Here is a 14,663-nt window from a genome sequence, read left to right as displayed (position 1 = left end):
ATGATGTTCGTGGGGAAGGGGGCTGTAGCAGCAGACTTGTATTTCTAGAAACTGCTAGAACACAACTCATAGACACAACAGTAGCTCCTTTTACACTGCCTGTTGAATGCGGGAATATCACGCCATTATCCACCTCCCTATTAAAGGTACAATCACAGAATGCGGGGAAGGAGTTGTATTGCCTTTAAGCCAACAGCAGAGGTAGTCACAGCACCTAATTGTCATGTGTCTATGAGGAACAGCCGTGGAGAAACCCACTGCCAGCAGCTAGAAGCAGTTAGCAGCTAGCTCAGAGATGAAAAACAGCGGCAAAAAATGTCGGAGACGATAAGGTCAGAGACAGTAAATGATTGTTAATGCCATGTTATCCCATTGTTATCAGCCTGTTTTACACTGACTCTTCTGAGGCGGGAATGTAGCACCTTTTTTTTTTTCACCTTGCCGTTCTGTATAAAAGGTACAATCGTGAAATGGAGGGACAGAGTTGTCTCATCTCTAAGCAGGCAGCAAGTCTGCAGCTAACAGCACTTAGCAGTTATCTCAAGGGTAAAAAAACAGCAGCTGAAAATGTCTAAAAAATAGTGAGACAGATAGGTCCTGGAGGTCCACACCCTCTGAGCAGAGGACAAGATGAGCTGCCATATAACAGGGACAGTAAATGATTGTTATTGCCATGTAATGCCATTGTTGCGTTACACGTCATGCCCGTCAGGATGCTGGCATGCTTTCTAAAATCAAACACTGGGGCAGCATGAAGCCTCCCCTTTTTGGTTCTGCATAAAAAGACAAAGGTTGTGTAATGGAGGGACTTAACAGCAGTCCTAAAGTGTGAACTTTGTGTAAAAAGGGCTACTGTCTGTGGCAAAGTAAGTGGTGGCAACCTCAAAAGCAACTGCTGCAATATGCCATAAAATGGAAAGAAGATGGAATTAGGCACAACTGGATAATTAATTTTCACCATAAAAAAAAATGGTGCATAAAAATTCACTAGAATGCAGGAAATTAATTGTCTGACCCTCAGATTTGGTTTGATACGTGTCCCACCAGATGCTGACACAAAACCTTCGCCCTTGATTTCAGGAACACTCAGGCTCGCCTTAAACCATCTTGAGCCGACAACATTACCTTCTACATTAGACTGCACTGCCACCTTCAGTTTATCAAATGGCCAGCTCCTCAGTGTACTGTTGTTCAGTTCACACACTGGTACAAACTAGTTGCTCAACATTCAGAGACACTTTTTAAGCAATTAATGAATAATTCAAGCAGCTTTTAAACCTTTAAAAACACCCCGTTGACAATCCGAGTATTTCCACAGATTTCAAGAAACCTAAATATGACAGAACAGCCTATGGCTCAGGTGCATTTTGTACTGAATGGCCTGCTTATATAAATATGAGCTTGTAATGTTCCTTCTCCTAAAATCACAGAGTTTGCCATCTGTTTCCAGCCCATCCCTGTTGCTTAGGGATTGTTTGGGCTACAGTCCATTTAGCCCCCACACTCTGTCCTTGTGAGCCACCTGTTCACCTCGCCGCCCGGACCTGTTTATCCCACAAGGCTTTCGTGTTGCCTCATCTCTCAGTGTCACAGATTTGTTTGCACTAACCTCTCATTAGTTTCCACGTCAAAGCAGAAGCGCTTGTCTATGGACTCTGTCTTGCGGCGGATGCAGGATTTCAGTGTCAGCTGCGTCGTGCCCTGCAGAAAGAAAGACAAACCAACTTGGTACGTGTGATGGAGACAATGACAGCAGAGTGATGACATATACTGGCTACAGATACTGTGGATGTTGGAGCATGTTTGTCCGGGGTTGAATTGTAATAATTACATATTTCCTTTCAGTGAAGCACCTGTTTAGTAGTAGGCTTCTGTTCACAAGGCACCATGACCAGCTGTCTCCCCTCCTTGTGATACTTGCAATAATATTTGACCCATGACACGCCCAAAGCCCCTGATGGGAGAAAAAAAACAGGTCAGGCCTTGTCAGAGGGAATTCCAGCAAGTACAAGCATCACGCTTCTGAATAAACATCAAGTACACGTACACTTCTCCTGACAGTACAGATAACCCTCCATGGGAAGCAAACTGTGCATTTTACTGATCTGGGATGGGTGTTTCATTCTCTTCATCAGCTCCTCCATCTCCTCGCTAGTGCTCTCGTAGTGGTTTCTCGTCTGCCGGCAAAACCAGACACCTGCTTTAAAATCTTATGGACATCCCATTAAAGGAAATCAAATCTCACTTATGGCAATGATTTGCTGCCGGTAACACCACTTACATTCTGCAAGCTGAGCTGCAGTTCTTGCTTGTAAGGCATGAAGTCCTGAGTCATCTCCACTGTCAAGTTGTTGAGCGTAAAAATGCTGTGAAGAAACGCCAGCACCTGTCCAACCAAAGAAAGAGTTACTGCTTTTGAAAGAGCCAAACAGAAGAACCGCTGTCAAGAAGAATAGATGGAAAATTTGGGGCATTCTGATTTATCATCTATCATCAGTGTGTAGAATTTAGTGGCATCTAGCAGTGAGGATTGCAGATTGCAACCAGCTGAAACTTCTCCCATGTGCCAAGCACAAACTCTCAGTCAGGATTCCTTAGGTGTTCATTGTCTGGGAGGTTTTTACCAAGAGATGAATTATGTGCAGACCACCACAGACGGTATAATCATGGACCAGGTGATTAAACACAGAATGAACATAGTTAAAACACTGAATAGAGCAGTTTCATGTTGAAAAACTTAGGCTTGTTGCCTGTTGCAATCTGAATGGCCCTTCTAGAGTTAAAGGAGCTATATGTAAGAAATCTAAAGCAAATAGTCATAAAATCCTCCTAATATGTCACAGAGACTAAGGAATAATGTTCATATAACATACTGATCTCACCGACAACAATAGTACAGCCAGAATATTCGCATTTACAAAACATTTTTACAGTCCGCAAATCATGTTTATGTTTTGAATTTGTGTTTTGGCCTGTTGTGCCACCCACCGCTGTCTACCAGTCATGCAGTCAGTAGAGTCTCAGCATCAGTTACAGTTACGACTGAGCTACAGCAGCATGGCAAGCAGCATTAGCAGTGTCCCAGTAGCTGCACAGCATTAGCAGCCGGCTTCTCCTCCGCTGTATCCCGGCAGCAGCGTTAGCAGCAGAGAAGCCGGACTCGCTCGAACGGTCCGCTGGAAAACCAAAGATCAAGGACGCGGCAAATCAGTCTCCAGCGTGCCGCTGTCCAGCAACCTCGAATCTGTAGGGGAGGGGGGGCGGACACGACTCGCGGCAGTATTTTGAATTTGAGTGCAGTAACCGTTTTGGCCACATTCTTACATACAGCGCCTTTAATGTTTGGTTTGTCTGTTCAGGGCTAATGCAGAAACATGGTGGTGTAACATGGCGAACTCCTAGACAAGCACCCACTCCCTATGTAGATATAAACGAAAACACAGCGATTCTTATTTTCAGCTGACTATACACAAGAAAACATACTTACAATATTACAATCCATTTCTGCCAATATATCCCCAAGTTCTATACACTGGACCTTAAAGTGTAGTGTATTTCCTTCCTCGCTCTCCAGTTACATGTGTGTTGCAGTAAAGAGACCACAGGCAGCACTCACCGGCTCCACCACATCAAACTTCTTCCTGTCCTGCACCTGATGGATCTGGTACACATACTCCACTGACGATTCATAGAAGTTCACTCGCTCTCTGTCAAGAAGATCATCAGCCTGTAGTAGGAAAAGACATATCAGACAGTGACCTCTGTGTTGCTTTCAGTTCTACATTTCATTATATAGCTGATGAATCCTTATCGTACCTCTTGAAGCTGACTCTCTTTCTTCTTGGCAGAGAGATTCAGGTGTTTGTCTACCTGGGAGTGATATTTTTCACTCTCTTTCTCAAACTTCTTTTTCTTTTCCTGCAGGACAAATGAGATCATTTTGAATATAGTACGGTATAGCGATAGTGTTTTGAAACTTTTAGGTATCCGATCCTCTCATTCAAATCATAAGCTACTCTTGGAAACTAATACTTGCAAAATTCTTATTTTGGTACCAATATTTGAGGGCTTGAAACGTTTTATATTGTCAGCCAAAGTAAATTTTTTACATTCAAAAATATTTTTAAAAAGGATTTTTGTTAAATAATTATGTAGATAGTACCAAGCAGTTTTGCAGTTTAAAAACAGCTCTGTGGTGGGCAGAGTATGTAATGGAGACTGTTTTTATACACATATTTATGGCATTTTTGTGCTGAAATTACTTATCAACTGATATATATTCTGACACCTGCAATAAGATAATATCACTCAGTTATTCCCAATTGAAATTGTCTACAATTTTAACTGGGACACTACTAGTTTGAAAGAATGAAAAATACAATTTGATTTGACAAAAAACGTACATCCACTTACTGAACCAGCTGTAACACCTGAACACTATTAGTTTTAAAGCTGTGGTTGGTAATGTTTATAAAAATAACTTTTGCTGAAACTGTCACTATATCCACACAGAAGTATATGAGACATGATATGTGCAAAAAAAATACTCCTTTGCCTGCTTGAATCGCTTCTTAAGGCATAACCACATGAACGAAAACAACCAATCAGAGCCAAGGAGTTACATGTAGCTGACGATGGTCCAAGCAGTGGGCAGTGCTTGGTATTTCAGTCCACTTTTTCCAACATGGCAACTAGGTCACAAACATTCTCATTTTACAGCTAAACAGTACACTAAAATACTTTTCTGAAAACATTTGAGAAACAGCCAATGCAATCTCAGAAACATGATTGACAGCTGCATTAGAGACTCCTCAACTCAGAGTTTCTAGCAAATGTGATTAGAAGAAGTAGGAGGAGGGTCTTCATTTTTTTCATAGACTATTTGTCACATATAATACCGTGTGTATGTAGTGACAATTTCAGCAAATAAGTTATTTTCATAGAAGTTACTAACTACAGCCTTTAGACAACAAATAGGACCAAACCGACCTAAAGATAGTTCATTAACATCCAATTAAAAATCAGTTTAAAAGGACACATTTGAAACATGACAGGCAGTGTCAATGCAGACATACTTGAGTTCATCTAGTAGGACTCTGGGAGTACGCAGAAAAGAAAAGCTGTTCTAGTAAATTTTACCCTTCCAACACTTCCTCTGTTGTTGTCTTCTCTTTTGAGCATTGTTCACTCGCACTCATCGTAAAGGACATAATTCCCTTTTTCCTGATTTTCTCAACCAGGACATTATTCTGTTGTTGTTGTAATTAGGGCTGTCAGCGTTAACGCATTTATGGCAATGCAACTGAGGTTTGAACTTAGCGTGTCAGTTATTTTTAAAATTGTGTCAATCGCGCCATAATCAAGCTGCCGCAACAGCTTCCTGCTTCCTGCTGCCACAGTAATGGAAAATAACGACAACACTTTTTAATGCCTCATTTCACTTTTAAAAACTCCCAGGGGGCTCAGTTGACAAGTCAAACGTATTATGCACCTTGTGTCAAACAGAATTAAAATATCACTGCACTACTTTAAGTTTGAGCTACCACCTATGAGCTGAGCACAGACGTGCAGCTAATCAGACAGATGTCAGCAGACAACTGTATCACCAGTGCCAGCAAAGCAATAATTTGGAGTGTGTGAATCGCCACAGACCTGTGGTTGAAACTAAATTGAAGAAGTTAAGTACAGCGCTTGCTTGGGCAGCAACTGACTGAACCCCAATCAACATCATCATTTGCAGTGTTTTGTTACATTTAGTTATTGGAACAAGCAGAAACATTGTTGGATAAGCCATACATTAAAACATGACTTGTTATCAATATGGTTTTAACATGAAGTAATTGTCTAAGTCATCTAGGACCTGTATATTTCATGCACATTACAATTCCACTTGTGGACTAAATGAGCATCAGCACAGCAGCAAGAATTACAGAAAGCTGCTGGTTAATAAATACACTGAGTGGAAAGAAACTCTTATAATCACCAGAGCACAACCAGACAGAAACTCAAATGTCACTGTGAATAATCAAGGTGATATCCCACAGAGTTCCCTGATGACTTTAAAAGCAAAATAAAATGTTGGTGAAGCAGCACAGGGGGCCCAACCTTGGAAAAACATGAGCTGTTCTCAACCTACAAAACTGCTTTCAACAAAATGTCTTCCCACATTAAAGTTTCTGTCAAAGAGGAAGAACAGACTATATATTAGTGATCTTAAATGGGTTCATGTTTCACGCACAAATAGATTTGGGGAAGTAGCTCCTGACAACCTGTTTGGTCTGTGTAAGCGCTTCAGGAAGGTATGTTGTACAATGATGCATAGCAACAGCAGAACAATGCTTTCAGTGCTGACTCAAGACCTGACTACAGCGGAGGACTCGCTGAAAACACTCACTTTTGTGACTCCTATTTGCTCCTTCCTGAACTTCTCCAACGGCTTGATGAGCAGATCGGAGGCGTTCTGGACCTGGACAGGCAAACATGGAGCAGCCGTTACTGTGGTGCAACTCTACATGCACAAACACACAGTGTACGTACTGTATCGCCATATGTACGACACACTCTTTCACACAGTACATTTGTAGGCAACGTGGGATATCTGTGAGGCACAAACATCTCAAGTATGAGTGTGGGAAAAATAATAACGCTGCTCTTCCACACCACCACAAACACAATTTATTAGATGGCCTCCATTTTGAAATAAGATCTGAATCCAGAAAACCCAGTTCAACAGGAACTGCTACTCCTACTCTCATGACTTGATGGCTAAAGTGCAAGAGGATCAAAGAGAGAATTGGTGTTGTGTTGGTAAAAATGGACAAATGTGGGAGAAGTAGTGTGTAATGACAATATAAATTATCTAAATGAAGCTAAAGAGTTCAAATACAATGCTATAACACCAGAGAACAAAATATTTAGTATTTACTGTCTAATTAAATGTGTGAAATATCAGCAAAAGTGATAAAAACTGTATGAAACTGGACTGACATGCAGGTAATATGAAACCTTTACAAAAAGGGAACAAGAAACTCATGGGGGGAAGTGATAGCAAAACTATTACCAGCATTCCTCTCAACAAGCACACCCAAGGCCACACATTTACACACTCAGTATCTAGGTATGTGCATGTGTGTTGTTGTGGTAGCATATCTCATTCAACAGAGACAGACAGAATGTCCACGGTACACAAATTAGTGTTAATTTTGCATCACACAGAAACATAAGTTAGATATCCACAACAGAATATACCAAAGGTTTCCTTCCAAGTGGTTTTATCTTTCAGCAGGATATATTAATGTGGTTTCTTTTGTCTTATGAGCGTTTAAATAGGATGCAGAGTCAGCGAGGAGGAAGTTGATAACCCACCAGCATCATCCTGTCGTGCTCCACTTCCTGCAGAAGTCCGGCAAATTCCTGGAACGACTGAGCTGCGGATGAAAACGCAAACATGACGACTGGAATAAAAATCATCACACATTCTTATCTTGAGTGTCTGACGCAAGAAACGCAGTTGGAAAGATTGCAAATGTGCATTAGAATAGACTTTATGATGATAATATTTACAGCTCTTTCTTTTTTTAAACACATTTGTCATTGAGCTGGAGGTTTTTCCAAACTGTTTTGTTTCCTGATTCTTCACATTCAGGTTGTGAGGCATTCCCAAGTGGCTGCCAAAAATGTTTCTCTCCACTAAGGTCACACAGACTTTAAGGTAGCAGCTTATTCTGAGGTCAAATGTGTATTTATCCATGTGGTATAAGTAAACAGCAAAGCCTGCTGGAGAAAGGTATGAAGTGTTCACTAAATGTAAACTATGTTAAGGAGCATGTTTGTATTATCTTACCAATGTTGATCTCATCATCAGTCAGGGAGTCACCGATGAAGTCGAACTGGAACATGCTGAGAGTCTGGGAAAACTTCTGTACAGCCAAAGAATACCCTGTAAGGAAACAACATTTAGTCCTTTTAAAACATCTGAAGTGAATACAATATACAGTTCTTTATCCTTTGAATTCAACTCAAATCTCATAAAAATTTAAGTGCAGACCAGGAATACTGCTACTGTGTGTTTTTCTTTTTTCTCTGGTAGGAAAGTCTAAAGTATGATAGACACCCTTGGCAGAGTTCATCAGCACTACAGTTTGCAGTCTATATTATCCCTGCTTTGTCTGGGTTTTATTATCAAAACAAAACAGTCTGTCAGATCAATATTGTCGGGGGTTTTGCCTGAGGAGCTTGGCTAACATCATATTCTAAATCCCTCCTTAAATCCCTATTTCTGTAATGGAACAGTTTCCAGTCTTCACATCATTTCACATATTTTTTTTCCATGAACAAACTGTGTGTTTTGTATGAGTTGTTTATTTTGGATTCCTGCTTTAACAGTGCCTTTTTATGGGGCCTTTATTGCAGACAAAGTGCAGGGAAGGACAGACACATCTCCAACACACAGAGCTGCAGATCTGTGTTTAAAATGAAGTTAAGTGAGTCCTCATCTTTCATGAATATGTCTTGGTGCAGCTCACCCCAACAACGAGCACTCGTGACCTCTGGCTATTATCTGGGCTGAATATACAGTAGGACTCTCACCCCTCTGCAGTACTGCCACAGCACCTACAATGACACTTTCTGTTTTCGAGGTGAAAAGCTGGTCACTGGTGATTTAGACAGACAGAATGGTGTCTTGGCCACTCAAAAAACACAGTGTTGGCCATCATGGGTGCCATAGTGACCCACATATACACATTTACTGGGTGCTGTCACTGGTCCCATTCTACAACCAGCAGCAGAGGGATGACAACACAAGCAGACAGATGTTGTGTTGTTTGGGAACAAACAGAGCCGCTCATCCTGCACATCTGCACCAGATCCATGGCCTTTCAAAGCAGGCTGTTTGGTCCTCACCCAGGGGAGCACTTGCACCCCCCACCCCCCACCCACATTGATCCTGTAGGCCCTTAAAGAGGCCCCACTGATGCTGATGTCATACGTCATCACGCCACTACATTCACATGCAATGAACAAAACGCTGATGTAAAGACAGTTGTAAGCATGCTTACCTTTGATAGCAGTGATCACACTGTTGCCATCTTTTATCAGCTCTTTGAGGAATTTACTCGTCCTCTCCAGCTCCAGCTCATAACACTTGAGAGTCTCTCTGAAGTCCGGACTGTCCAGATAGCAGTCACTAAACTCCAGGGGAGGATGGCCCATCTTCAAGACAACTGGGTTTCACACAATAGAAGCACTGAATTAGTTCTGGTGAGCCACGCAGCCTACGCTCGTCTACCGTACATTGCTCATTGCTGCTCGGTTGAAGCGACTGCACACTCTCATCTGTCCATAGGAGCAGAAACCATGGTGTCCGTGGGAGCCTGCGGCAGCCGCTGGTCAAATATGAAGTGCACTAAACAGTGAAGAGCCACGGTTTTGGTTCACTTCCTTCTGTCCTTCGTCTGACGCGCAGTTAATACTGTAATTTAGTTGTATCCTGGTCCTCTTTACCACTTTTTCCTTGTTGCGGTGTCGTGATTAGAAGAGCGGCTAGAATCCATTTGGACGCGTCCCATTCCGAAGTGTTTGGCACTTTCATGAAACCTCCGTCCGTCCTTTCCCTTGACTTGAAACCACTTTTTAATTCATTAAGTGCGTACACGCAATTAAATCATTAAATACACGTTACTGAATATATTTGTATTTTTCTTACGCGTCCTCGAGTTTCACATCCTCACAAAGAGCGTGATACGAGGCTAAACGGAACGTAACCATCTGGCTATGGACTCACTTAAAACTTCCCCTTTTCCACACCCAGGAGGTTCTTAAAGGGGCTGCTGCTGCTGCTGACGATGCTGCTTTCAAGTGCTGTCGGAAATCTCTTCCGTTAGGATCCTGAACCAACAAATAAGTCAAAATAAATGGGTAATAACAACTGGAAAAGAGGGACTGAAGAAATCATTATAGCACAGTAATTATATATACATTATTAATATATATGATATATAGATACAACCATTATTTATAAAAGGAAAATAATTAATAGCAGGAGATTACATTGTGCTTTATATGGTTCTGATAGTAGAGATAAAACAGGCTACATTTTGCACAGAGTCAGCAGCTAAAGTAAAGACAGTCTCTCCATATTTTCTTGAGGCGCATTGTTCACCTAAAGCAGTGGTTGGGACCTCCATAAACGATTGCAAGATAAATGTAAGAGGTCACAAGTTAGGGAGGAAATACTGGATAATTTTATCTTAAAATTATTCAGAAAGAAAATTATCCAGTAAAAGGTACATTTTTTACTCTTAGAATATAATTTAAGAAAGTAAAGGGGAAAATACTTTTTGCTTGAACTGGTTACAAGTAGTTGTTGCTAGTAGACAGTAGATTGCGTTCAAAGGGATCACAAGCCTGAAAGGTTGTGAACAGCAAAGAATGGGTTTATGACCATAAACAGGATACATTTAGGTGCAATCACCACCACACAGCCTCCAGTGAGGTCCTCCTAAGCAGTGGTTCCTCACCAGGAGTCTGGGTTAGGGAGTTCCAGGGGGTCCCCAGAAAACCGGGGAATAGTTTTACTATTTAATTCACACTAAAGGTAAGCCCTGAGTAAGTAAGAGTCAAGAGTGACTATTCTGACCAGAAGTTTAACTTTCTCCATGGTTATCTCATTAACTAGTTTACAGCTGTATTATCCTGGTCTTAATCATATCTAACAACCAAAATCTTTTTAAGATGCAGGTCCCTGAAGCGAAATATTATCAAATGGGTGTTCTTGACATAAAAACAGTTGGGAACCACAGCTCTTGATCAAAGCCCTTAACCCTCAACTGCTGCAGTGACCGACAGTGGACTTCCCTGAATAAATGAAATAAAGGTTATATCTTTATAGGTCTTAAATCAAAGCCACTGTAGCACTGTGGGTTGAAGGAAAATCATTTTCATTCAAAGCGGCTCAGGTCAGAAACACACCTGCAGGGACACAATAATGAATGGGGCCCTGAACATATCATGAGAAGTTATTATTCAACAGTGAGACAGGTCACACCTGCATGTGACTGGGTGTGTTTTCCAGGATTAAGTACTGTAATATATCTGGTCTTTGTTGCACTGGCAGGTTCACCAGATGTAGCTTACAGAAGCACAGAAGCGTCCCTCCTACAGTAATGCTGCAAAATTTTGGAACATACACAATGGAAGCATCAGTGTAAAACTATGTCATTGCACAAAAACAATAGTACTAAAGTACAATAGGATCACGTGATTTAGTTGAGTGCCACTTAAAAATATCAAAGAAATATTAAGATATGACTGAAAATTACCTTGATTACATATTAATCAGTGTCTAATGACAGATGTTTTGAACCTTATGACCCAGTGACAGATCTGCAGACATGTTTGTCTCCGCAGAGGCCTGTGTTCAGGCGTTGCATTTGAAGAATGTGGAGTATGATGACTAAACAAGTTGCACTTGGTGCACTGTCACTTTCCCAACACTGAATTCACTTCTGCAGAGAATTCCTATTCAAATGTTGCAATTACTGTTAATGACCTCCAGATGTCATCATTCAGACTCAACTGAAGCAGAAGACAAGTGTAAGCCTGCAAACACACAGACACAATTTTAAATGCCTCATTTGAATACACCAACGACATTACAAGAATACAGCCTTTAGTCAGTTTGTTGACATTCCCAATGCTGCCAAATAGCATTATCATTAATTCACATTAATATCATAGGTCACTGATATTTGTACAGGGACTTAGAAAAGCTTCATCCATCAGGTCAGAAACACTGCCCACCCCTGGATTAAAACTTGTCCTTGGGCCGTCATTAACAAACACAACATGAGGAGTATTAGAGACGTTCCAGAACAGGTCATGAGAGATAATAAATCATCTCGACATCCTGTAGGAGTGTTTACACATAATTACATCTCTTGGTAACACCTCTCTGATAGGAAGGCAGTACTGACAGTCAACAATACAGTCATATACAGCCCTTCATCCAGTGGTGGAAGATGTACTCAGATCTTTTACTTCAGTAAAAGTAGAAATACTACAGTGAAGAAATAGTATGTTATGACCAAAACTCCTGCATTCAAAACTTTACTTAAGTAACAGTAACAAAAGTATTAGCAACAAAATATACTAAAGTAAATGTATTCATCATGCAGAATGGCCCATTTCAGAATCATATATATTTTATTACTGGATCATAATTAGTGATGTATTAATGTGTACAACACTTAAATGCTGCAGCTGGTAAAGGTGAAGTTAATTTTACATATTGCTCTGCTGCATAGCGTGCGTTATAATAAAATAACACATTTGGTTTTCTTTTAATTATTTCTATTTTGTATTATTTAAATCTGCAAAGTTACTAGTAAATGAAGTTATCAGATAAATGTAGTGGTGTACAAAGTACAATTTTTGCCTCCAAAATGTAGTGGAGTAGCAGTATAATGTAGCATAATATGGGAATTCTCTAGAAAAGTACTCAAGTACAGTACCTGAGTAAATGTCCTTACATTCCACTACTGCCTTTATCACGTTACAACCTTCACTATAACCCCTTTTCCACTAACATGGAACGGGTTTCATTCTGGTTTTACCACTTCATTTTGAATCGTTCAGAGCATTTCAACCAAAAAGAAATTGGTTCGGAACTAGAAAAGCTGGTTCACAGCTGGAACCAAAAAAATAGCAGGTTGTTTTTAACCTGAGGTGTGAACCTTTACACCATCAGTGGGCGTGTCATATTCTACAGATTGGAAAGAGAAGATGGTGAAGACAACAGTGTAGAAGTCAAGTGAGAAATCTTCAGGAAAAAGAGAATGCAGAGGTCTTATTCGTAGTTGTACCATACTTTTTTTTTACAGAACAAAAGCTCTTAGGTAATAAATTCAATTTGCAACTTTGCTGGTACTGTTAACTTCCGTTGGGTGTTGTGCATCGCCCTCCTTCGATGACACAGCCTTGGTTATAATGGTTCCACTCAAAACTTGTGAAAATGCAGGCTGGTAGAGTGATAAAGATAGCACCAAGGTTTAAAAATCCCAAACAGAACAGGTTCAACAACCAGAGCTAATTTACTGGAAAAGGTGTATATGTGTGCAGCAGATTCTAAGTGCTGGTCAGATAATGCAGATGGTGGTTTCTAGGGTGCCATAAAACAAGATTATGAACACACACACACACACACACACACACACACACACTGAGGACATTGCATTGATTTCCTGGAGATATCCTTACCTTAACCTGACTCAAACAAAATGTTATTCACATCCCAAGGACTACTATCATTGGATTATTGTACAGTTTATGGTCATGAAAGTGACATTTTGCTAGCATTTGATCATAATAGTTTGTTTAAACTACTTGTTTTTTAATTCTGCTTACTGCTGGTTCAGATCACATCTTTCAGAGTTCAGACTCTTGTTGCCAATAGCTTCAAATCAAATCTGCATGCTTGATAAGGTGTCCCACAAGGATCAAAATTAGGCTCCCTACTATTTACTCTGTACATATTTAATATATATTTTTAAAATCAACATTGCAAAGTTCATCATGTCCATCTCGTATGCTGTCAGCTCTCTTGAACACCTTGAGGTTACAGTCTGCTCTCAACAGTGTCCAGACCTATTTTATTCATCTGAAGCTTGTTTTACACTCCAAAAAGAAAACATATGCATTTTACAACAGCATGGAGCTTTATTATTTCTACTGAGATCTTTACTCTCCTTGGAAATCCAATGGATACAGTAGAGCATAATCATAATCAATTCTTAAGGCTGCTGCCGACGCTGACTGAGGCAAATGCTGTGATTGTGGCCGTGCTTTAGTTGAGATGATTATAATGAAATAACAAAATTTATTTGATATTGCACCTTTTACATAAATGAAATTATTCACAAAATAAAATCAGGCAATCAAACAGTAAAACATGCAATCAATAAAAACAAAGGCAATATAACAAAAGAAAGTAAGACGTAGAGCAAATACAGGCCACTGTGGCCTCAAACAGAATCATACCAGGGAACATGCACTAGACAATTTAGGGTGGGACAAAGGCCATTATGAAAAGATGGGTCTTCAACTGTTGTGAAACATTAGTTTATAGTACTACGTACAAGGTATTCATATGTGCAGTGAACTGACATGGATGCTGGCTGAGCGCTGTAGTACACCTGAACCCCTTCAGTTTTTTAGTAGCACATCTGTCATCTGATAAATACACTGCAGGTTCAAATCCCAGTAGTTGTTTCGACAGTCACAGTTTCAACCAGCACAGCCAGACAGAGCAGCTGCAGCAGTGCTCCCATGAGCTCTTTCAAAAAAGTGCCTGTTGAAAGGAGTAATGTATCACGTCTCCTTTCTGTAGTGTCTGCAAAGTTTTTCCCTAAACTGGACTGGAACATAACGGTTCCTATGGATCAGGGGTGATTAAAAAAAAAATTAGAATGGAAATCAGAACTTAATGCAAGGGAGCACAAAATGTACTATGAGGGAACCTTTAAAAGGTAAAAATAAACAAAAAGTAATTTTAAAAATGTGTGTGTGGATTTGTGGAAATGCCTCAATACATATGTAGATTTTAATCTTAAAACATATAGTCGTTATGTAGAAATAATTGAACACCTCAAGCCAAAGAGATTATT

At 40.2% G+C, this 14,663-nt stretch overlaps 1 protein-coding gene across 1 annotated transcript in view; it reads right to left on the bottom strand.

Annotated features, from left to right (window-relative positions):
* The window catches only part of LOC126388140 (oligophrenin-1-like), a 23,495-nt gene extending 13,730 nt beyond the window's left edge, over positions 1-9,765 (bottom strand). The window contains exons 1-10 of the mRNA XM_050041046.1: positions 9,060-9,765; positions 7,844-7,939; positions 7,366-7,427; positions 6,395-6,466; positions 3,817-3,918; positions 3,617-3,727; positions 2,282-2,386; positions 2,048-2,177; positions 1,854-1,954; positions 1,610-1,701 (exon numbers count right to left, since the gene is read on the bottom strand). Of these exons, the coding sequence (XP_049897003.1) occupies positions 1,610-1,701; positions 1,854-1,954; positions 2,048-2,177; positions 2,282-2,386; positions 3,617-3,727; positions 3,817-3,918; positions 6,395-6,466; positions 7,366-7,427; positions 7,844-7,939; positions 9,060-9,213 (1,025 nt within the window). The 5' untranslated portion in view covers positions 9,214-9,765. The remainder of the gene's footprint in view (positions 1-1,609; positions 1,702-1,853; positions 1,955-2,047; positions 2,178-2,281; positions 2,387-3,616; positions 3,728-3,816; positions 3,919-6,394; positions 6,467-7,365; positions 7,428-7,843; positions 7,940-9,059) is intronic.
* Positions 9,766-14,663: the final 4,898 nt, after the last annotated feature.

This window comes from Epinephelus moara, chromosome 3 (assembly GCF_006386435.1).
Source record: "Epinephelus moara isolate mb chromosome 3, YSFRI_EMoa_1.0, whole genome shotgun sequence".
Lineage (NCBI taxonomy): Eukaryota > Metazoa > Chordata > Actinopteri > Perciformes > Serranidae > Epinephelus > Epinephelus moara.
Note: the sequence above shows the minus strand (reverse complement) of the source record. Positions and strands in the feature narration are given on the sequence as shown.